The 23,784-nt window shown below is 37.7% G+C and overlaps 5 protein-coding genes across 12 annotated transcripts in view; all 5 read left to right on the forward strand.

Annotated features, from left to right (window-relative positions):
• The first annotated feature begins 1,961 nt into the window (after positions 1-1,961).
• LOC122341451 (GTPase IMAP family member 9) lies at positions 1,962-3,892 on the forward strand. Its single transcript, XM_043234839.1, has 2 exons — positions 1,962-1,977; positions 2,868-3,892. The coding sequence occupies exons 1-2, from the start codon at positions 1,962-1,964 to the stop codon at positions 3,890-3,892; spliced, it is 1,041 nt and encodes a 346-aa protein (XP_043090774.1).
• A 1,161-nt stretch (positions 3,893-5,053) lies between these two features.
• si:dkey-120c6.5 (GTPase IMAP family member 7) lies at positions 5,054-8,868 on the forward strand. Its single transcript, XM_043234838.1, has 3 exons — positions 5,054-5,168; positions 6,675-6,779; positions 6,864-8,868. Exons 2-3 carry the CDS (start codon positions 6,722-6,724, stop codon positions 7,847-7,849), a joined length of 1,044 nt encoding a protein of 347 aa, XP_043090773.1. The 5' UTR covers positions 5,054-5,168; positions 6,675-6,721; the 3' UTR covers positions 7,850-8,868.
• Positions 8,869-8,999: 131 nt separating this feature from the next.
• Positions 9,000-14,803, forward strand: btr02 (bloodthirsty-related gene family, member 2). 2 transcript variants are annotated; one of them, XM_043234825.1, is made up of 7 exons: positions 9,000-9,055; positions 10,310-10,630; positions 10,903-10,986; positions 11,079-11,303; positions 11,855-11,996; positions 12,917-12,943; positions 13,039-14,803. In XM_043234825.1, the coding sequence occupies exons 2-7, from the start codon at positions 10,337-10,339 to the stop codon at positions 13,581-13,583; spliced, it is 1,317 nt and encodes a 438-aa protein (XP_043090760.1). In that variant the 5' UTR covers positions 9,000-9,055; positions 10,310-10,336; the 3' UTR covers positions 13,584-14,803. The 2 variants fall into 2 exon arrangements, with proteins under 2 accessions (XP_043090760.1, XP_043090761.1); XM_043234826.1 differs by having other exon boundaries at positions 9,008-9,055; positions 10,335-10,630.
• Positions 14,144-18,086, forward strand: cldnk (claudin k). Its single transcript, XM_043234856.1, has 2 exons — positions 14,144-15,172; positions 17,063-18,086. Exon 2 carries the CDS (start codon positions 17,200-17,202, stop codon positions 17,848-17,850), a length of 651 nt encoding a protein of 216 aa, XP_043090791.1. The 5' UTR covers positions 14,144-15,172; positions 17,063-17,199; the 3' UTR covers positions 17,851-18,086.
• A 1,763-nt stretch (positions 18,087-19,849) lies between these two features.
• The window catches only part of hgs (hepatocyte growth factor-regulated tyrosine kinase substrate), a 12,822-nt gene continuing 8,887 nt past the window's right edge, over positions 19,850-23,784 (forward strand). For all 7 annotated transcript variants that reach the window (XM_043234802.1, XM_043234803.1, XM_043234804.1 and 4 more), the window contains exons 1-8: positions 19,850-19,998; positions 21,397-21,481; positions 21,584-21,659; positions 22,603-22,695; positions 23,048-23,171; positions 23,340-23,392; positions 23,480-23,548; positions 23,623-23,747. In XM_043234802.1, the coding sequence (XP_043090737.1) occupies positions 19,875-19,998; positions 21,397-21,481; positions 21,584-21,659; positions 22,603-22,695; positions 23,048-23,171; positions 23,340-23,392; positions 23,480-23,548; positions 23,623-23,747 (749 nt within the window). In that variant the 5' untranslated portion in view covers positions 19,850-19,874. The remainder of the gene's footprint in view (positions 19,999-21,396; positions 21,482-21,583; positions 21,660-22,602; positions 22,696-23,047; positions 23,172-23,339; positions 23,393-23,479; positions 23,549-23,622; positions 23,748-23,784) is intronic.

A 23,784-nucleotide genomic window follows, 5' to 3' on the forward strand; every position in this document is an offset into this window, starting at 1 on the left:
AGAACTATCTGTTGAGTTACAGGCAATGTGTCAAATATGGCTGTAGCTTTTGAGCCGTTTTATTATAAACACTTAAGGTGTTTTGTGCACATAATTAACCTGGCATCGCAGTGTGCTTTAAAACCGCTTCCACAACACAAGCTCATTAGTGATGTTGTTTTCTGCTGGAACAGATGCTCTCATCTCACTACCATCTTATCTCCTGAGGTACGTTATTGATCGTACGTGCTGTTGTGTGCTGATAAAGATTTCTTTCTATCGCATATTTTATTTTAATGAGGATTTTGCAAGCAAAGTCTAAAATATGAGGTTATGATTTCTATTTAAAGGTTGTTGAGGTTCAATGACTGGGAATGTTAATTGCATAAAAATTGGTCATTAGATTAAAAATGTAAACCTCAATAAGCTTATATATTACATAGTATCTATATGAATCACAAATTCATACGTTTCATACGTGAAATCTAAATTCACGGTTTTAATAAAGGTTTTATTCTGCCGTGTTTTGCCTTTAAAGGCGAGGAATACTGTGCCTGACCGCAGTCTGATTGAAAAAGACATTTTCCAAGTTTTTAAGAAAATGATGGTCAACACACACGCGACGACCCCCGGCCATTGCATATATCATTTTTAAAACAATAAAGATTAACGTGAACGTTTTTGTAGATAACAATGAAAATGTATGCCATTTTTCTACGGGCCAAGCCGATTTCAGTGAAGGGAGAAAGGCTGACAACAGAGGAAATGATGAGCAAAAAAGGGGTTGAATTGCCTAACACTAGTAAGAAGGGAAACTGTCAACATACCTAAGACGACCAAATCTGCTCTTGTTGAACTTGAGTTTATTTCCAACCCTGCTCTAACACACACACACACACACACACACACACACACACACACACACACACTGTAGTTTTCAAATAAGCCTGAAGGGTGTGTTTAATTAGGTTTGAATCTCTCTGCAGGGCTGTTTGACACCTCTGTTCTAGATGCTGTGGGGTGGTGCGACATGATGCAACAACTGTTACGTCTGGTGAGACACAGTGTAAGGAAAACACTGAGACTGTATCTGAAATCGCTCCCTATACCCATAAATAGGGCACTACACACACACACACGCACACAGTATATATATTAGGTAGGTATTACATATATATATATATATATATATATATATATATATATATATATATATATATATATTAGGTAAGTGGGTAAAATTAGGTAAAAACATTTAATTCGGATGTGATTAATCAAGATTAACCATTTGATAGAAATAAAATAGCTTACTTACCCGCACAGTGACACGCATTCACCACCATATTATTAAACTGCACCACTTTGCTCCACAGAAGAAGTTTCAAGAAATTTAGAAACTCAATTAATTAATACATAAAACATATTTATTCTTTTATATTCAGCAGGTGACTTCCATCGTATGAACATAAACACTCAGGCATTTCTTTAAAATATCTGTTAAGAAAGTCGTACAGGTTTGGAACGAACCTGATGAGGGATCTTTCATTTTTGGATGAATTATGCTTTAAAGGGCTTTTGTGCAACCGAGGCCAGACTCATACCTTCTGAAGTCTTGTAGTTGGACTGTAAATTAAATCTGTTTTGTAACCTTTTAAATAATGTCTTTTCTTTAAACATTATTGCATTAATCTTTTATATATATCATTATTCTTTTAACTGAGCCTCATATTCCACAACTGATGCAACCAAAATCAAAGTCATGTGTTCGTTGTGCTCTGGCAAGTGCATAAATAAATTCAATCCCCCTTGTCTCCAGGGCATATTCCATCCAGTACTGGAGCTGGTCCATTATCAGCAGGGATGAGGGTTGAGATTAGAAAACCAATCTAACTATTATTTTTAATACAGAGAAAGAAGCTCTTCACATTAAGGACAACAAAACATACCGATAACAACAATAACACAAAGCAGTCCTTGAAAACATGCCTAAAAGAGCAGGTAAGTTTGACATTTCTTGACAGCATGCAGCCAGTTCCTTTTGAAAAAGAAGTCAGCTTAAACTTAAAAGTATAATTTTAAAACATTGGTCTTGCAGGAAATATAAATGACAATTATATAATAATCTTTACAAGAAGTGCAGCTATTTTGATGTGCTAACTATTATATAAAGCACATGTAAAGCACTTGATTTTAATTTTAGCCTATGTTATATCATATTTTAAACGTTATATTGCAACTTAATTTGCAAATGTATGATCACGAATGTATTTGAATGCATAGAAATTACACTAAAGTATGTTTGTTCCTTTTTGTTTTTGCTTTGCATTATGAAATTACTTATAAAGCTATCCTTAATAAGTGGTCCAGAACGCAATATAGATTTCATTAAACGTTTTTCAAGTAACATGCAATATATTCTACATACAAGTCTAATAAAAATGCATTGGCTTCATCATTACATATTGAAAGCATTGAAATTGTGTTATTATTTACCCTTATTGTTCCAAACCTGTATTATTTCCTTTCTTCCACTGAACAGAAAGGGGGATGCTAGGACATGAAAATGCTATAAAAACAAAGGAAATCTTCTAGCTCTCAAATGTCATTCTCCATTCTACATATTTGTTTGATCTGGTGTGTTGTTTACTGTTGTTGCCAAATGGTTGGAGTTAAACGTGAAGCTAGCACAAATGCAAATAAGCTTTTAGAGTTATGCCAGTGCATAATGACTTAAATTTGTCCCAGGCCTCATAACATCTTGAATATAGCATCCAAGATAGACTACTCTTATAGCAGTTTAAGTCCTTTGTGGAGCTTTAAAAACATTGGTACTTTGTTTTTTTGTGGTCAACTATTCCTTTTACATCCCTGTATTGCAATCCCGATAGGCTTTGGTGATGTGGAACTAAGGATCTTGGTTATCGGGAGCAGTGGTCCATCTCAGTTCCTTCTCACCAACTTTATTCTGGGAAGGGAGGTGTTCTCAGAGGAAGTCTACAGCATTGCGAGCAGCCAGAAGAATGTGGGAGAGTTAGTAGGAAGACGAGTCGCAGTGGTCAACGGACCCAATCTGTACGACAAAGACCTGTCCAAGTCCAAAATGAGGAAAGAGCTGAGAAGGTCGATGTGCTTGTCGACTCCCGGACCTCACGCCATACTCATCGCATTCGACCTGGAGAAGATCTCCCCCAACGATATGAAGACTCCCAAGCTGGTTAAGGATAAATTTGGAGAGAACATCTTGAACTTCACAATGATCCTCTTGGTTTACGACGGGCGTCTGAAAGGCAGAGCGCTGAACGATAAGGTCATGAGAACCGACTGGCATCTGAGGGAGCTCGTGGAGCAATGCAACGGCCAGTATCACGTCTTCAGTAAGAACTGGAGGAACCGCAACGGGAGCCGGGAGCTCCTACACAAGATCGAGCGGATACTGCAGACTATGGGCGGGCACCATTACATTAACAGATCTTACAAGAGGGCAGAGGAGAGCGTTAGAAACGAGGAGAGAAAGCTGCGCAAGAAGAGACAGTCTGAGACCGAGAGGACGTGCCGGGAACTGGAGGCGCAGTTTCGGGGGGATGAGCTGCGCTGGCAGATGGATGCCTTCAATGTGAGAGTCGGGACAGAAATCAGGGCCGAGGCCGAGATGCAGAATAGTTGGCTCAGGACTTCACTGGCCGTGGGACTGGGACTGGGGTTTGTTGTCGGAGCCACTATGGGAATGATCGTGGGCTCTGTGGAAGGACCGGCAGGAATGGCAGTGGGAGGGGCTGTGGGCGGGGTCGTGGGCGGGGCTTCGGGTGCTGCTGCACAGCTGGCCATTGAACACTTGGATGACAGAGTGGGGTCCAATCCAGCCAATTTTAATACGGTTTTTATTAACCGCTTCTTTCGAGCACCTCCAGTCTAAATGTGGACAATTTTTTTCCTTATTAAATATGACTGGGGTTGCCAGGTCTGTGTAAAATCACACTCTGGAGAAATATCTAAAAAAGCTCTCCCAAAACTTTCTTCGAGGGGGTTTTCCCTCTAAAATTGTTAGGTCGAATCCTCAGCCTGCATTATTTCAACTTCGTGATTCTGTAGAGAATTAATCAATATTTTTATATTTCAGCATCATGATTCATTTGGTTATTTCATTTAAAATGCTTCATGGGATTATGGTTCATTCCCTCTCTAAAGCCCTTATACGTACAGTTTTGTACCTTTGGCTGACTGGGTTGATTGTTTGTCCTTATGCTTTAACAACCAAGAAAAACAAGAAAAAGTCTGTGGCACTAATGAAGTCATGCATTAGTATTAATGACGTGCATTAATACAAAAAACTGTTGCCAAGGCTGTTGTATTCTCATAGAATTGGGCTGCTTTTACTCTGTTGCTTGTTGTTTTTTATTTCAAAGAAGAAAAGAACTTCTCTTGCACAATTTTTTATAGTATTTCAACACACCCCTCGATACACAGTAACATTTATGACATTATATAACTGCTTTAGAGGTCTTTTGGTAACTTTTGTTACATCAGGTCAGATTTATATGGGGTCCAAAAGTCTCAGACCGCAAGACAACGTTTAGATTTTGTCTAATTTTCTCATTTTTAATTACACATTAACAGTTTACTGAAATGTTTGATTGAATTGTACACATATTGTAGAATGCCTTTTTTGTTTTCTTGATGATGTTATCAGACATGATCTAAATAAAAATGTATCTTGCATTCATAGCTGCCATATTCCAGTGTTTTTCAAGTGTGACAGTGGCACATATAGTATTTTGAATTAATGTTAATATATAATCCCATCAGGGCTGAGACCATTTTTTTGTAATTGGGGGACAATCTTGTGGGTCTACAAATGGCACATGCTGAAGGCTATTTTGCTCAAGTTCAATTTGTTATTGTATTATGAAAATTAAAAAAAAGTTTGTGTATTTGCAGGATTTAGTTTTTGATGTGTCGCTGTGCTGCACTGATAGGTCCGGACTCTAGTTTTTATAAAATTGAATTTCTAAAACCTATATTGAGAAACAAATTAAGTACAATAAATGGCGCTACACTTTAAAGGCGGCAGGCGGCAGTCAAGAGAAAAACAATGTTTGTACTTTCATTTTCGCAATTTGACGGGATTTCGATCTGCGGCTTTTTTTTGCACTTTTATCAACCTGTACTTTGATTTAACCCACGGAAAACAGGTATGTGCACGTCTATAATGTATTTAAGCATTGGTGTGTCTAACATGTTAAAAAAAACGATGGTCTATTTGAGAAAGCGCCCGTCACGCGCGTTCTATATGCGAGGAGACATAGCTGAAAAAGTCTATAAAGTTGTTACGGATACTGATTGCGAATGAATTAACGCAAATGCTGCACTTTTTAGCCTATAGTGCCTGTCGTGACAGATGTGTCTTTTTTTTTTAAAAAAAAGTAAGCCTGCGAAAACGCCTTTTAAAAAACAAAAACAACAAAATAATGCGGTAAAGAAAGACAAGTGGTACAACCAATCAAGTTATAAAGCACTGGCGCCATAAGAAGGGTGGGACTTTACGGCTTTATTGTTACTGGAGTGTGTTCTTGTTGCAGTGTCTCGTATGATAGAGCAAGCTTTCTCAATCCTGGCCCCTCGAGGGTCACTGTCATGCAAATTTTATTTCCAATCCTAATAAAACACACCTTAACCAGCTAATCAAGATGTTCAGGATTAGTAAGGACTGTGGAATAGACTACATAATAATAATTATAATAATTGTATTGAACTATATGTAGTTCAAATTGTATAGTATATATAGTATATATCTATATAGTATATAGTACTATATATAGTACTATATGTAGTTCAAATCCCTGATGCTGGCCTACAGGACAATCACAGGCTCCGCTCCCTCGTACTTACACTCACTAATTAAATCATATGTTCCCTCTAGGTGCCTATGCTCGAAAAGCGAAAGGCATCTTGCAGTGCCTTCACAAAAAGGTGCAAAATCACTCTTGCGCACCTTCACCTGGTCTGTTCCTCGCTGGTGGAACGATCTGCCCGTTGCCACTAGGGCAGCAGAGTCACTAGCAATCTTCAAAAACCAACTCAAAACTCATCTTTTTCGTTTGCACTTGACCCAACATTGATAGCACTCTCTTCTTCTTCTCCTGCTCCTTCCTATCCTTTTCTTGTTTAAAAAAAAAAAAAAAAAAAAAAAAAAAAAAAGCCTTGTGCTCTGATATTAATTTGCTTCTATATGCCTACCTCATTTGTACGTCGCTTTGGATAAAGGCGTCTGCTAAATGACTAAATGTAATGTAAATGTAATGTAGTTAATTTTGATGGTCGACATGCTTGGGAATGGTTTATATAATACTACTTTTATGTCCTGTATTGGTGCAATAGTACAGTAAGCATAATTGTTATATATATGTTTATGGCGGTATGTCCCTTGGAAATTATTCATGAGTGAGTCATTGAATCAGTCATTTAAAAGATTTGTTTAGAAATGAGCATTTTTGCAGGCTGTCGAAAAGATTTGTTCGAAAACAGATTATTTTCAGGAATTATTTTAATAGACTGCATCATGCAGTGAATGCTTATGGACTTTCAAGATGTGTTTTAATAAAAGTACTAAATGTAGTTTATTTTGAAGGTTGACATGCTTGAGAATGATTTATATAATGCTACTTTTATGTCCTGTAATGTATTTTTTTCTTTAATAGGATAACATATCCTGAATTCTTTAACCTCTGTGAGTGCTACACTTAAGATGGCATCAGTCCAAGGAAAACCACGGAGAAGACACAGCTTAGACAGTCCACCTAACAGTGAGTTGATGAACAAATCAGAACATTTAAGGAATTACAGTGAATATGATCAGCAGTGAAAGATGTTCTTACTTTATCTCACAGTAAGCAGAGAAACCCCACTGAGGATGCTGGTCTTTGGCGACTCCAGTAAGGATCAGATCTCACTGACACGGTCTGTGCTGGGACAAGACGTCTTTACCGGAGATGAAGTCAATATTTCAACGACCGAGAAAAGTTCAGGGGTTGTGCAGGATAGAGACATAATCCTAGTCAACCTACCAAATCTTCAGGATAACAACTTGCCACACAGTATACTTCATAAGGAGTTTAGGAAGGCAGTTTGTTTCTCATGTCCTGGTCCTCATGCTGTGGTGTTTGTTGTGGACCCATTTAACCTGACCTCTGATACTACGGACACACTGAAGCACATGGTACACTACTTTGGGGAACGTGTCTTGAAGCACACATTGATTGTTTTATACCATGAGCGAGGCATGAGAGATCTGTCCATAGAAGATGTGGTAAAAATGAACAAGAGCTTTAGAGAGCTTGCTGAGAAATGTAGCCAGAACTACATCTTCTACAATGAAGAAATAAACCGGAGCGAGTGTAGCCAGACACGAGCATTGCTCACCCAAGTGGATGAGATGGTCTCGGAGCATGGGATGTTTTCAAACATGGAATTCAAGGATGCCGAAAAAAGAATTCAGATAGAGGAGCGTTTCATCCATAAATCGAAGGAGAAAGAGATCAGGGAGGCATTGAAGGTGCTGGAGAAACTACATTCAGGAGAAGAGCTTGCCGGTGAGACCCTGAAGTATGAAGAGAAGATGCGGCTGAAGTGCAGAGAGAAAGCAGAGCTGGTTGTTGCAGACAAGCTTGGCTTTACTGTAAGAGTTGTTGACTATGCTGTTGCAGTGGGAAAAGGAGCGTTTGTGGGTGCATTTCTGGGATTTGCAGTAGGATATGAAGGCATGGTGGTGGGAGCTGCTGCTGGGGCTGTTCTTGGTGCTGCGCTTGGAGGTGCAGCTAATGCAGCGTGGAGCTACATTTACAAATCCTTTACAGATGCACGGGGGGCTACTTAGGGGCTACTTAGTATATAGTTTTGTTGGTAAAACATGAAATAATACAATAGTGTGTCTACAATTGCACTCAATATTCACACAATTGAGCGTAGGAAGCTCAATATTCACACAATAACTTTTTGATATTTTTTGCCCTCGTAACTTATAGGGGCATTTTTTACATGGCAATAGACTGCATCATGCAGTAAATGCTTGCGGACTTGTGTTTTTTTTTTCTTTGCAGAGCAACATTACTTGATAACGTGAGCTCACATATCATTAAAACAACTATTATATCCTCGACAGTCGCACACCTCTACCTTTCGCTAATCATCTAACGCATATTGCAGTTAGAAGCTGATTTGGTTAGCTTTAAACATTGTCTGGAAGTAAAGAAAGTATGTTTTTTTAATCCACGATTAAGTAAAGTCAATACATTTGCCAATGCTTGTCCCAGTTTTGTGGGCAGCTGCTGAGTTCCGGTCCCAAATTAAGGTCTTTTCTCTACCTTTACCTTTTTTTCATAATTAAATGTAAAAAAATAAAAGCCACTAGGAAAACACAAACTATAAAAACATACTTTAACTTAATTTAAATTCTAAACTTATAAAGATAGTAAAGTTATTTATAAATCATGATGTGTAATCGCCAATCAATCTGTAATGCTATAAAAGTGTCTGACTCAGCTGCCACATCTGACCGTGACGTCTATATATAGCCATTATTTTGTAATCAAAACGGAAATCGTTATTGCCGGTCTTCGACAATAATTCAAATCATTTTAATGCATTAACGTCAAAGCATTATAAGGATTTTTGCTACTATTCAATTTAGGGCATGTCTGAACTTTTGGGGGGCGACGTGTGAATGTATTTTTAATATATATTTGTTTATAAATGTGAATATGTTTGTATAATATATTTTATATGAGATGTCTTTTATTTGTAAAGAAAATGTACATCAATTATTTAGTATGAAATCTGTTGTATTAATCTGTACATTTGATATTTTGTCTAAATTATAGGAATAAAATCTACTGCAACACTAAGCTATTTGAGTCTGTTTATGATCTGGTAAGGTGTGTGACTCAGTGTAAAGTACAAGGCAGGCATTGTCTGGCTCCTCCCCGAGCTGAAAACACACCTATATGTACTTTATGGACTAGTTCAATTTATATAACTCACCGTAGGAGACGTGAAACAACTCTCTTCATCTGCTGAAGCACAGGTAAGATCCAATGACATTGCTATCAACTATTATCCCGTGACTTTCAACATTAGCTCACAAATTTGAAGGGCAATAAGTAAAATACAGCTTTTTAGAAAGATGATACAAATACTCGGTCCATTCGAATGATGTAATTTTATAATACAGTTACATTTGAAAACGCACAGTTCATTTTTGAGTTAGACCCGTCGCTAACCTATGTTTATAGCCGCTAAACATCTGAAAACTCTCGAAACCTGCTAAATAAATTTGTCCTGATGACGACAAGAGGTTTCTGGTTGAACCTGTTCTTCTCCATACCACACACTCAGCGCAGGCCTCAGAAAATCCCTATTACGCTCAGTGGAATGCTGCACAAAGTCATTATATAAGCTTTTGTAAATATTTACTTAGAGTCAAGTTATCTTATAAAGAGAGCAGTGTGTGCGTGTTTCGTCTCTTATCTTAGTTCATTTGTTTCTACATCAGACCATCACTAGCGCTTATTCATGATTCCTGGGACAAAACTGGCTGTACAAGCACATTACGTGCACCAGAGATTTATTTAATTACATGAACTTTCAACTTTTTCTACTTCATATGGGTCTTAAAAAGTCTTAATCTGAAGACTAAGGCCTTAAAAAGCTTTAAAAACTTGCAAACTAATAAAAGTCATGCTGAAAATTAGGTACTTCCTCACTATTTTTGTCTTGTTTTCCAGTAACCTTAGAATTGTAGGGTTCCATCTGCATTTCTTTGATTTGAGTATTCTTTGAGTTTCTGCATTCCGTTTGATTGTGTAAATAGAACCTTTTTTTTAAAGTTCCAAAAATGGACCCAACAGTAAAAAATCCCTCACATAACCTAATGTAAATAAATAAGACAGAACCTTAGAACTCCAAGGGAACAAACCTTTAAAACTTTAAATGCAAAATATATATTTCTGAAGTTCTGTTTTGTCAGAAACATACTTCAAGTGCGTTTATGTTTAAAACGAGATATATCCTAGTTTTAAACTCGCTTCATTTTGCTTCTCAAAAAAAATATTCTTTTAACAATCTTTAGAAATGATGGTGGAAGAAAGATTTTTTTTTTACATTGTGATCAGGTACAGTAAGGAGATCAGGTACTAGTAGAAGTCATGTTGATATATTGTATCAGTTTCTTCCTTTCAGTTCTGTAAAAAGAAAACCTGCATATTTTTAAATGATCTTCGTTTTTGTCGGCACATGACGTTTCATTCGCTACATCTTATTTTCTACATTCATTTGATAGACGGCTGATTGGTGTGTTCTCTCAGGAATGGAATCTACCATCAGTCTCCTGTCTGAGAAGCACTTCCTGTGCTCTCTGTGCGAGGAGATCTTCTGCAACCCGGTAACAACGCCCTGCGGTCACAGCTTCTGTAAAGCATGTCTCCGTGTTTACTGGAGCCGCAGCGGGTCAGACGAGTGTCCGCTCTGTAGGAGGGCTTTCGGCTCCAGACCCCACATCAGCGTCAACCGCATACTGGCGGACGTCACCGAAAACTACAGGAAGACACGTTTGGCCGCGAAATCCAAGTTCTTCAGTATGGATGAACTCCAAGACGAGCCTGTGAGTGCATTTATTAAAAACGTTTTTTAAGAAACCACCAAAGCTGCATTTATTCAATCAAATAAAAACAAAACCTTTTCAGTTTTAATATATTTTACATTTCATATATTGCAGCCTCCGGTGCCACATGATGCTTCAGAAATCATTTAAATTTTAAGTAAAATTTGCTGCTCGGCGTAAATGAAGTCGTTTTTAATGAATAATGCATTCCTAATAAATAAATAAAAATAACAATGATGTGGTTTTGTTCCTTTCTTACGTAATGCAAACAGAAAGATGCAGGAGAGGTGCAGCAAATGATTCAAGAAAGAGTTCAAAAGATTGAGAAACTTCAGAATTCCTTAAAGTTCCTAAAGGTACGCTACCGATTGTAACGCGGCCATTAATATTTCGACATTGCTTTGAATTTGGCTATTTCTAAAGGAAAACCTGTTCTTCCTCCAAACAGAGCACATGTCTTCGGGAGGTTCAGGAGAGTCAAAGGGTGTTTTCTTTTCTGCTGAGCAGCTTAGAGAACAGCCATAAACTGGTAGTGGCTGCTGTTGAGCAGAAACAAAAAGAGGCGGAGAAAAGAGTGGAAAGACTTGTAAAAGACCTGGAGAAAGAAATCCTGCAACTGGAAAATGGACACACCAACCCCGAGCACCTGAATGACAAGGAGCGTCTTAAAAAGGTAATCACATTTAGTTTTGATTTTGATAAAGAAAAACTAGGTTTTGCTTTTGCTTTTACTGTTTCTCTATGATCTTCGACACGCTGAATACAAAAATGACACATACATATTTATTTGTTTATTAGATAGAGATAGAGAGAGAGAGAAGCTATACTACATAATCCACACATAATACTGAACATACTAAACATACGTTTTTATTTTCAGATACATTACTTCATGCATTGTAAACTACTGTTATTAATGTGAAAATACAGTAATCATTTACTCACCTTCATTTTTAAAGAATCTTTTCACTAGTTATGTGTGTTCCGCAAAGGCTCAGAAAGAGCCAAAAAAAAGAGTAAATGTAGTATTATTAATACGACTTGTATGTAACATTTAAAGTCTATTGAAATCACGTCATATAGCTTTAAGTAAAGAACAGATCGAAGCTGATAACAGCATAGTCATCCAGACATGAGGGCAAGCAAATAATTACATGATTTTATTTTTAATGAAGTTTTAGCATATTGCACAGTATAGGCTAATGGATATATTTTCATCTTCAGAGCTTCGGTGAAATACCTAGAGCGATGAGAGACTGGTCTAAAGTCACGCTGGAGACTGATCCTTGCGTTGGCTTCACCAGACAGGCTGTGGTGGACTTCATGGATACCGTCACGGTGGAATCTAAAAGGCTTTCTAAAGCCGGTATGACTGCATTATTAAAATAATGCCGTGCTAGCCTCCTCTGTCCTGCTCTTCCCTGTTAGTAGGCTACTAAACATACTTCTCACAGCCTCTTCTGTTAATCGTTTTAACGGTTGCAACATGAATGTTTCCATATTCCGTGGTCGAAAGCTGTACAATTTTTCTCCTTAATACACCTGATAACTCAACTGGTGATGATACATGCACGCCAGTAGGTGGCAGAATAAAGACTGTTGTGGAATTGGGCCGTGAACATAAACAAATGCGTGTAAGAAATATGTTTTAAAAAAATAAACAAATTAATATGTACAGTGCTGGGTAGGCCTACATGTAAACCGGCCTCTACTAATTATTAATTTTGAACCCTGGCCAAATATATTGAATGGCATGTTTGCGTAATGTCTGTTCATGTAATGTAAGGACCCCCAGGGGTTTGACATTTTTATGATATTATTCATCATTAGCTCGGTACATGATAATCGCATTAAGGTCTATGTGATAAACAAGTTAGATCAAAAGTAGAGTAATATAAAAGTAATCAAAAAGTAGATTACGTTACCTAATATGTGCAATTCAGATTATGTTACTGAACACAATTTCAATCATGCAAATTTGTTTTAATCAGTAGTTGACTAGTAATCTAGCATTGTAGATATAGATACTGTATCTATATATATATATAGAGAGAGAGAGGTGTGTGTGTGTGTGTGTGTGTGTGTGTGTGTGTTTGTGTGTGTGTGTGTGTGTGTGTGTGTGTTTGTGTGTGTTTGAATGCCTGCCAATGGAGAGAAGCGCTGTGTAATAACAGAATAAGCTAACTCGCTTTCTAACTTTCTATCCTTTGAGAGCAGTTTGAATGTAAACGCTAAAGAAAGTCATTTTTAAGCTATTTATGTAATGTGATATTTGTCGTTTTTCAGAACTGAAGAGACTGCAGAAGTACTCAGGTGTGTTTTCATTGTACATTCATAGATGTTTTTCACAGAATTAGTTTTCTGCCCTTATTTTCGCTGAAAAGCCAATGGTCCGTCTTTCTTTTCAGTCGATGTGAATCTGAATCCCCGGACAGCCCACGCTTACCTCTACATCTCCGAGGACAGGAAGGAGGTTAGGCATGCCAATAAGCGACAAGAGGTCCCAGAAAACCCCAAAAGGTTCGACCGGGTGGCTAACGTAATGTCCAAGGAAGCCTTCAGCCGTGGAAAGCACCTCTGGGATGTGGAGGTTGGAGACAAGACTGACTGGGATCTGGGAGTGGCCAAGCAATCTGTCAACCGAAAAGGAAAATTCACAATTTGTCCAGCCAACGGATTCTGGATGCTCAGCTTAAAGAACGGCACTCAGTACATCGCTAGCACCTCACCTCCCACTTTCTTCAGCCTCGGTCACAAGCCTAAGAGGCTGTCTGTTTACCTGGATATTGATGGGGGACGTGTGTCTTTCTATTGTTTGGACACCGGGACTCATATCTACACTTTCAAAGATACTTTCACAGATAGGCTCCACCCCATCTTCAGCCCGGGACGACCCCACGGGGAAAAGAACACTGCTCCTCTTATCATCAGCAGCAGCTGCTGCAGCATCTGAAGCAATATGCTAGCTCTTACTGCCCCTTAGCATTGCCATCGTAGGATGCAATTAATTATATTATTATTATTGCAAAAATTACTTTTTATTTATTACTGGTGCTTGATTAAAAAAAAAAAGTATGTTATTTTTTATTGCTACGCTGCAAACAAGAATGATACCTCAAACTGTTTTTTTTCAGGAGAGGTGGGATGTTTTTTTGTGAGGTTAGACGAGCTGATAAGTATAAAAAGAAGTACAATTATAAAATATATATTCTAAAAATGCATGCCTGTCAAATAATATAATATTAATGAAAAAGGCAACATAGTTTAAGTTTCATGATTACGCTTTTTAAAAAGTGTCAAATCACGACAAATTAAATGTTTAACTTTAAAGTACATTTTAAGTGATCGTTTTATATCTTTTGTCAAGTACACTTATTTTGATGTGCTGACTAACATACTAAAGCACTTGATTATAATTTACATTTTTATGTTATTTGATATTACTTTTAAAAATAATATATTTTAAAATGTACTAAATTGCTTTCAAACGTGCGAATGCAAATATGTTTAAATGCAATAGAAATGACATTAAAGTACATTTAGCTTACCATAACTGATATTTATTGTGCTCGGCGGTACACTTTAACCATATTTAAAAGATGATAATTATGAAACTATATAGCTACAGTATGAAGATACTGTAAAAAAAAAAAAGAGCCCTAATTAAGTCGGTCAACTAAATGCGTTTAATATTAATTTAAATTATAATAAATGTTCATTTAAATTTAAGTAACAGTCATTTCATTGTTAAAATCTTTTTTAATGGTATGCTAAGTGTACTTCTTTCTCAGAAGGGGCACTAGAAACAGAAACAATCACTTTAGCAACCCACAACACTGCATCATGGTGGTCACATTTTGTTATCATTACAATATGTAAAGTTTATGATAATCCAATTACGATCATATCAGCTCGTAATTCAAATGAACAACACTGTCTTACCCAAACCTTTAAAAATGTAGAAGTTGTACTTTCTTACTTATTTATTTCCTTATTTATAACTATGCCATTGTCACGAGACATGAAAGTAAGACGCAGCTAGCATTCGCTCTGTGAACTTTTATGAAAGCAAAGTTGAATGAAAGGTAGTAAGAAACGCCAGAATTCACTTCAAGGAAAAAAGAAGGCGAGGGATGAAAAAGAGCACTAGATGGACGGCTTGGGTTGGGGATGGAGGAGCGCGAGGGCGAGAGAACAGCGAGTCATTGTGCTGGTACACCAGGCACTGGGAGACACACTCAAGACACATTAACGCATTCACACACTGACACGAACGCGCACATAAGCGCGTGCTTCTGCCCACCGCTGCACAGACCCGAGCTGGCATCCCAGAGGGCAGCACTTCACTCCTGTCCTTGCCTCTGAATCTTACAACCCAAAAGACATTCACCAAAGCTGAGCCTCTTCAGAGGTCTGAATCCGTAGGTCTCGCCTCCATCACAGGTTTATGGCCTTTTGGGTCAAGCTCTGCATCCAGATCGAAGGCGGAGGATTAGCAGATGAGTGACTGCGGAAGGAGTTAAACTCATTGTCGTCCATCAGGTAACAACACTTTCAGTCATTTATCACGGAAATCTGAAGTTTGCATCAGTGAATAACTTGACGTGTTACTAACAATTCTGTCTAGGCTGTTTTTAACGTGTGTTTTCGAGGTTTGTGTTTAAGGCGAAATGCTTACGCAGCACTGTTACAGCAGCGTTCAGAATTGACATAAACAGACTCAAGTCTGCTTGGCCCACTCTGAATGTTTCAAAGAAAGCTTCTTGTGTCCAGAGGCTCCTCATGTTTTTCTGAGATAATCCACTCACCCCACCAGGCGTAGCTCTACACCCACCACAGTGTGAAAAGAGCCCATTCTCTCGGATGTATAGTGAATCCAGTAATGCTCACTGTACATAACAGTGACCAAATATTTATGTATAAAACCGCATGAATATTTAAAGGAATGTTCTGGGTTACAAGTTAAGCTGCATAAACAGCATTTGTGGCATAATGTCTGAAATGTATTAAAAACATGATACGATACAATAGAACCGCATTGGACCAGGTAGTAAACAATCAAAGAAATGCCACAAGACATACGTTGGATTTACACTACAAGCTTTAAATCTCGATTTTCACAAGTTAATGGAGGTTGGTGGCAAAAGGCTGAAGTAGAAAGCAAATAGGTGCTTGCTCACATGACAATCTGAAAGATTTCAGAGATAGATCAGTCTGTGATGCCAATTCCTGCCAAGTGAAATGTTTTTTGACTGGAAAAGACCTCAGCTATGACTGACAGATGTGTGAAACAACAACATTCCACTGATTTTGGAAGTTGTGTAGCATCAGGCATTACACTTGTTAACATGTGACTGGTGTGATAAATCATATTCAAATAATCTGTAATAATCTTTCATCTTCTGAAGATGAATAAACCAGATATTCATCCACCTTAAACCAAAAGTGGTATTGGCTTTTCACCTGGGCCATTGTCAATTTAGGCAGATGAATAACCAGACGTTTTACAAGTAATAAAATTTAGGCATATTTGCTAAGTAACACATAAGTACACTGACAAAACCTGAGCTTTACATTTCTGAATTAATCCCCCTTTAACTGGTTGTTGTAACAAGAAGTCTTACCCACTTTTTAAAAAAAAATTAATGATCTCATAATAAATCAATATAAAAATGGTGCCTTGGAGTGTACAATAGTTTGCTACTGGGATAGTCCCCTGAAAGGGACATCTTTGTGCACATTTCATAGTAGTTCCTTACAGCTGCTCTAAGGTAATTAAATGTACCTTTAAAGATAAGGTAGATAAGGTACAAAGTTGTACCTTTGAGGGTACTATCCCTGTGACAAGAAATTTTTTCCCATTTTCTTGCAGTGTATGCCACAAATGCTGTCAACAGAGCTAAACCCAGGGATGTCTTTAATGCTCCTTCCAACAAACCTTACTTCCAACCCCAGTTATACACACCTGTATCAACTAATCAAGGTCTTAAACATTAATATAAACTAGTGCGATTTAGTAGATTGGAACCAAATTTTACAGGACATCAGCCTTCCAGGTGCAGGGCTGGAAACACCTGGCTTCACTTGAGTCCAGAGCTTCTCTTTAGGACAGATTTGTTCAGTCCTGCTCCTGAAGTGCCATGTTTCTACAGAGTTCATCTCCAACACACCTGCTTGGATGATGACAGTGATCCTAAAGACCTTGATTAGAGGGTTCAAGTGCGTTTAATTAGGGACAGAGCTAAACTTTGCTAGATGGAGGGCCTGCAGAAGCAAGACACTACACGACTGCTTTAAGGCCATTAATAAGTTAGGAACATTTTGAAGAGTCAAGAATGCAATATCTGTCAGTATGCGTTTTAGGAGTTTGTGCAATGCAACAACATGCAATAGCTTTATCTATCTCACACATTCATTTGTTCCCATTTTTAGGTCCTCTTCTCAGCCTGCGCTCTTCCTTTATAACTCACTTTGGAAGTTTCGCAATTCTCTGCGGCGTTTGAAGCGCATCGAAGGTTTCTGCCATCCATCGGACGCTTCCAAGTGATCATTCTTGGAAAAGATTCACCATGGCAACTACCGGCATGCAGCTGTTCGGCCTGGTCCTGTCCATCATAGGCTGGGTGGGCGGGTTCCTGGTGTGCACCCTGCCCATGTGGAGGGTCACCGCCTTCATCGGAAACAACATTGTAACGGCGCAGATCACGTGGGAGGGCCTGTGGATGAATTGCATCTGGCAGAGCACGGGGGAGATTCAGTGCAAGGTGTATGACAGCCTGCTGGCTCTTCCTAGTGACATGAAGGCCGCCCGGGGTTTGACGGTTCTCGCTTTGCTCATCTGCACCCTGTCGCTCACGCTCGGTATTCTGGGTATAAAGTGCACCGAGTGCGTGGGCCTCCCGAGCCTCAAGGCGCGCTTGGCACGAGTGTCAGGCGTGCTTTTTGTCATCGCGGGGTTTCTTATCCTCGTGCCCGTCTGCTGGACGGCCCATTCCATCATCAGGGATTTCTATGACCCCTACGTGGCGGCCCCTCACAAACGTGAGCTCGGCCCCGCGCTCTACCTGGGTTGGGGAGGTTCGGCTTTGCTCCTGATCGGTGGATCGCTCCTCTACGCCGGCTCCAATCCCCCTGGGATTCCCTCTTCTCCTACATTTAGCAGCGGCGAGAGCAGCCCACGTCGAGCGGGAGGACCGGCCCAGGTCAAGGGTTATGTTTAACGACCAGCAGCGACACGCCAGTCCCCGAAAGCCTTCTCTGCTAGAGTTTCCCATTGTGATAGATTCAAGTTAATGTTAATCTATTTTTTATCATTCAGAATATTTCTGTAGTCCGGTGGAGGCAGTGAATAGAAATGTGAAATCAAGTTTCCTTGCCACCTCTAATGTCCACTCATAAGTCTGTCTGTCTCTGTATTTGTCTATTATGTTATTCAATAATAAAACCTTAAATCCTTTATAGTCTCCTTTTTTTTGGAGGTCTGCCTGTTTATGAAGATGACTGATGATGCCAGTGAGATGGTTCAACAAAAATGAGAGCCTTGTCAGTGTTTTCCTGTCTAAATCTTACATTTATCTTTGAAACACAGATTTTTTTAATAAAACCTCGTTTTAAAACCTTAAAAACTTATTTGTCCCTCCACTGACGGGCATTACACAAAAATGTTGACATTAGTTATTTTTTGCATAAGAACAAACATGTATGGTTCACCGTATTTAGTGTGCTCTATGCATGTCCATTGATCAATGTGAATAAAGGGCTAAAGATGATTCGGATTCGTTCATTCATATGAATTACTTTTAGAAATTATTTATGACATTTTGATTTGGCAAAGTCTTATTGGCATTAACTTTTAAAAGTAAGAACAGAGATCTGTCAGATTTAATTTAAAATATCTTCATTTGTGTTTATAAAATTAATATGATCTTATGGTACTGGAACAATGTGAGCTATCCCTTTAAGCTGCTAACATACTGGACATAACCCTCAGTTTCACAGATAAGGCTAAAGCCTAGTCCGAGACTAAATGTCAATCTGAGCTGTTTCAACTGAAAGAAACTCGTTTGTCTTTGTTTTGTCTTAAAATGCACAACAGTAGCGCTTTTATAGTATAGTCATGTTTATAAAAATTACTTAAATTTCCTAAATGACCTTATCCTGGTTTAGGCTTAGCCCTGTCTACGAAACCGGACCAACATGTTTAAACTATTTAAAAGGTATAACTTAAAAATAGTCCCTAAAAATATTATTCATTCCAAAAATCTAAAATGCTAATTACATTTGCTCACCCTCATATAACTCCACATCTGTATGACATACTTTCTTTACAAAACAGATGGACAATTACATTAGATATAAACACCATTAGACCCCATTGATTGTCATTGTATGGACAAAAAACAACTATATTTCACAAAATATCTGCTTTTGTAAATATATAGGTTTGGAATGCCATGAACACCAATAAATACACAGTTATGGTCTAAAGGCTGGTACCAATATCTAGTAACCTGAGCAAAACCTATTAGAAAATACAATAAATCATTTATAAGGTTATTAAGGCAAAGGCCATTCATTTAAAGAATATCTAAACATATGATTTTATGAAACCTCTACCCTTCTATCTCATGTAAACGGCTCAGGCCAAGTGAAGCCATTCTTGGCTCGTGTTGTCTTGACTCTCTGAGCATCTCTGGCTGTTGTTATGGGGGCTGCTTCCATAGACAGCATTACAATACCACTGTATGCTGTACCACAGCACAGCATTCACAATAGCTGCATTGTCTACTGCGCCAGGTAGTGACTCATATATGACCTAATGGTACGAGTGAAAATCCGGGATTGTAAAATATAGAAAAGTGGTTATTGTTGTCTTGACTGCCGGAGTGTAAGGGAAAAAGGAACCTAAGGAGAGTGTGGTTGGCACAGAGTTTTATTTCGTTATATATGGGACAAGTGTTAAATTTAGGTAGCTCTTTCACAGTACTTATAAATGTAAAGAAAGTTGAGGATACGTCATTGTTTGCAGCAAATACAGAGTGTAAATAAGACAGTGATTGGTACACAAAAAATTCTGTTGGACATTTTTTTTTGTTTTTTTATAACATTACATGATGCTGGTAAAAAATAAAATTATATATTTCTATACATTATATAAACGAAAACCAATTTAAATATGTCTAAAGATCAGTAATGTTTCTGTCCCTTGGACTTTTATTTGACATTTGCGTCATGTCGTCCGCGCATGCGCGTGTCACCCGGCAGTGAAACTCGCTTTTTTTCCACACAGGTGAACAACAGCAAAACAGACACCGAGCGTCAGAGATCAGAAATGGGCAAAGGCGGCGGAACATTTGAGAGACTGTTGGGTACGTGTCAAACTTTGTGTTTTTAGTGTTTATTTCGACTGACACGCCGACGTATCGGTAACAGTGCGCTAATGCTAACGCTAGCACAATTTGAACACAGTCACGGCAACGCTAGCGTTGAGCGTCTATTGTCTTTATTTTTCCCACCGGAGCTTTAATACCCCAGTGACATGAACTTAAACGTGACATTGCGAACATCTTTTTCAGTTTAACCGTATGGTGTAGTATCTGTAGTTGACAAGGCGATTATTTTACGTAAGCTAGTTAGCATCATATCTGAGCTAAAGCTATTGTCGGGCCTCCTTTTCACACTCTGCAAATAGCATAAGCAGCGTTATTTTGTGTACTTTTTCTCGTGTGCCTGTAGTCCTTAAAAAGAACGTTGTGTTCGTCTTTGCCAAATTTCGCTGTTAAGCAGGCAATCAACGCGCCTTTTAACGAGACACAGGCTGTATAAACATTGCCGTGGCGCTGAATATGTATGTTTACAGTTGCTCACGCCTTTACGAAAAATGCAATTTGAAGATATTCCAGAATATTCCCACCAGTCACGGGTGGTTCTTCTTCCTGTTTACTCATGCAATCGAGTGCTGCTGTATAAGTTACAGAGGGAAGAGGTTTGGCCCATTTGTATTAAGGTTTACCACATAACAGTAACTTCCTGCTCCAAACACCAGCTCCATTTTCAAAGTGGGTGTATATATAAAACATCTGTTCATATCCTAATGATTTTTGGCATAAAAGTATAGATCATTTTGACACATACTATAAGAATATTTATTACTTATTCATTATTATAGTTTGTTACAATACGTAACATTGAGAATATTGTGATCATTTTAATGTGAGTTATTTGGACATCAGATTTTTAAGAATATTGCACACTGTTTATTGTAATATAGGTTTGTGCGTGTTGTTTATTTATTGCTCTGTATTATATTGGTCCCTGTAAGTGATAATTAAATATGATTCTTCCTTGTGTTCAGCATTCTTTTTTTTTTTTTTTACTCCATTATCTTTAGTAATACAAATATTATGATTTTTACCAAATGCACAGTGTATTTTTTCAGTGTATCTAATTCACCCAGTCCTAAATCAAACATTACTAATTGCCTAAATACAAATATCATTTATATATATATATTATTATTATTTATTTATTTATTTATTTTTATTTATTTTATTAGATTTATTTATTTTTATGGTCTCACCATAGGGACACATTGATACATCAACTGCCCATATTTGTTTTTGGTATCATGTTTAGTTTTTACTATACTGTCAAACCTGAACATGTTTTTTCCTCTTTTATTTTTGAATGTTTTTAAGGAAACAGACCTTTAGAGAATAGGTTCTCATAGCGCTTGATTTATAACGTGTTTCTACAATCCTTCACAGATAAGGCTACCAGTCAGCTGCTGCTGGAGACGGACTGGGAGTCTATTCTGCAGATATGTGACCTCATTCGGCAAGGCGATACCCAGTAAGATAAAGCATTTTCTAATTTGACTGCACGTCAGTCATGTGTTATCATAAATATGGGCTTGACTTCCTTGTATAATGTTTTGTTATTTCCCACCACCAGAGCAAAATATGCAATTGTTGCCATCAAGAAAAAACTAAATGACAAAAATCCACATGTTGCGCTTTATGCTCTTGAGGTAAGTGTAGCTCATCTACAGAAATGTTTTGCCTTACCATGAATATAGCCATTGTTGCTAACGTGTTGTTAAATCATAAATAAATGATATGTAGCTCATCTACATATATAGAGCACTGTAAACCAGGCCCTTTAGGGAAAAAAAGTAAAAATAAATATAAAAATAAGAATAAGAATTTTATTAATAAAATATTCATTACTGCTATTTGTGTATGTGTGTATATATATATATGTGTGTGTGTGTGTGTATATATATATATATATATATATATATATATATATATATATATATATATATATATATATATATATATATATATAAATTTATTGTCATTATTATTTTATATTACAATTCATTTTGTAATGTAAAATTATTTATATATATATATATATATATATATATATATATATATATATATATATAATAAATAATTTAGTTACATTATAAAATGAATTGTAATAGTAAAATAATAATGACACATAATAAAATGATTTTTATATATATATGTATGTGTGTATTTTATATATATTTATACACTGAAATTAATGTAAAATAGATTTAAATAATTAAATATAATGATTACATAATTTAAAAATACATACTACGCATGAGTAAAAAAACAAAGTAAAACGCCACTTTTGTTGTCTCTGACTTGTTCTTTGTAGTCATAGGGATTCTGATTGGCTGTCATTGTTTATTTATCATTTATCGACTATAAAAGTGTTTCTAGTGGTACTGCTCCTTTGTGTTGTTATTGTAACAGCTGTGGTTAGGACTTCCCTATTCTTACATAATCATTATTGTTTTCGTCCCTAGTATGAACATGCCTTAGCTTGTATACCTTGTATTACTTAATGCTGAGTTTATAGACATTGTTAGTTTAGTACGAAGTTTTTGTATCAGTAAAGGTCATGCGTGCCAGTTAGCATCTGCTTGTCATCAGGTCCTGGAGTCGGTGGTGAAGAACTGTGGCCAGACGGTTCATGATGAAGTGGCAAGTAAACAAACGATGGAAGAGCTGAAGGAGCTGTTCAAGGTGATTCCCGCTAAACTCAACCTATAATCTGTGACTGTTCCTTTAAGGGTTGTCTTTGGCCCTGCCCTTATGCTCTTTCCAAGTGGGTCAGAGCCAGTGACTCACGCTGCACTGTGCTTCCTGATTGTATCACTGTCACATGTTTATTCGGCTGAGGGAAGTTCAGAAACGGCTAACTGTTCTTTTGTACATTTCAAACATTTTGTAGAAAGTTTCAAGGTGGTTAAAGAGACACTCTTTTTTTTTTCTTTCTCTTTGTTTAATAACCGGTTAGGCAACTCCCGAGTTCTGACTTCATAGCTCGGATGTTGTTGTTTTTTAAGTCGTCACTTACAGACTCTTTTGTGTTTAGAAACAACCCGAACCGAACGTGAAGAACAAGATCCTTTATCTGATCCAGGCCTGGGCCCACGCCTTCCGCAACGAGCCCAAGTACAAAGTCGTCCAGGACACCTATCAGATCATGAAGGTGGAAGGTGAGGCTTTACGCGGATTCATAAACATGAAATACATTTCTGAAGACAGACAGTGATAGTGTATGCTGCTGATTAAATACAAATACTTTCTGATGCACAATTTAATAGCAAAAAAACTAAGATGCTGTGAAACTTTTAAAAGAAAAACAATCGCTTCTACTTCTTCAGGCCACGTCTTCCCAGAATTCAAGGAGAGTGATGCCATGTTTGCAGCGGAAAGGGTGAGAATAAATTTTGAGTAAATCGACTACATTTTTGCGCACACGAGTTGTTTGGTTTGTCATAGGTTTGTTGTGTTTCTCTTTCAGGCCCCTGATTGGGTGGATGCTGAGGAGTGTCACAGATGTAGGGTCCAGTTTGGTGTTATGACCCGAAAGGTATATCCCGCTTCTTTTACAATCTATCTGCATCACGTTTAAGGTTTTCTGATGCATAACTGCTCTTCATTCAGCACCACTGCAGGGCATGTGGCCAGATTTTCTGCGGGAAGTGCTCTTCGAAGTACTCTACCATTCCCAAATTTGGCATTGAGAAGGAGGTGCGCGTGTGTGAGCCCTGCTTCGAGATTCTCAACAAGTGAGTATATGTGAAAAAGACTAATGCCTACCATCGT

The sequence above is a fragment of the Puntigrus tetrazona genome, chromosome 3 (genome assembly GCF_018831695.1).
Source record: "Puntigrus tetrazona isolate hp1 chromosome 3, ASM1883169v1, whole genome shotgun sequence".
NCBI classification, from domain to species: domain Eukaryota; kingdom Metazoa; phylum Chordata; class Actinopteri; order Cypriniformes; family Cyprinidae; genus Puntigrus; species Puntigrus tetrazona.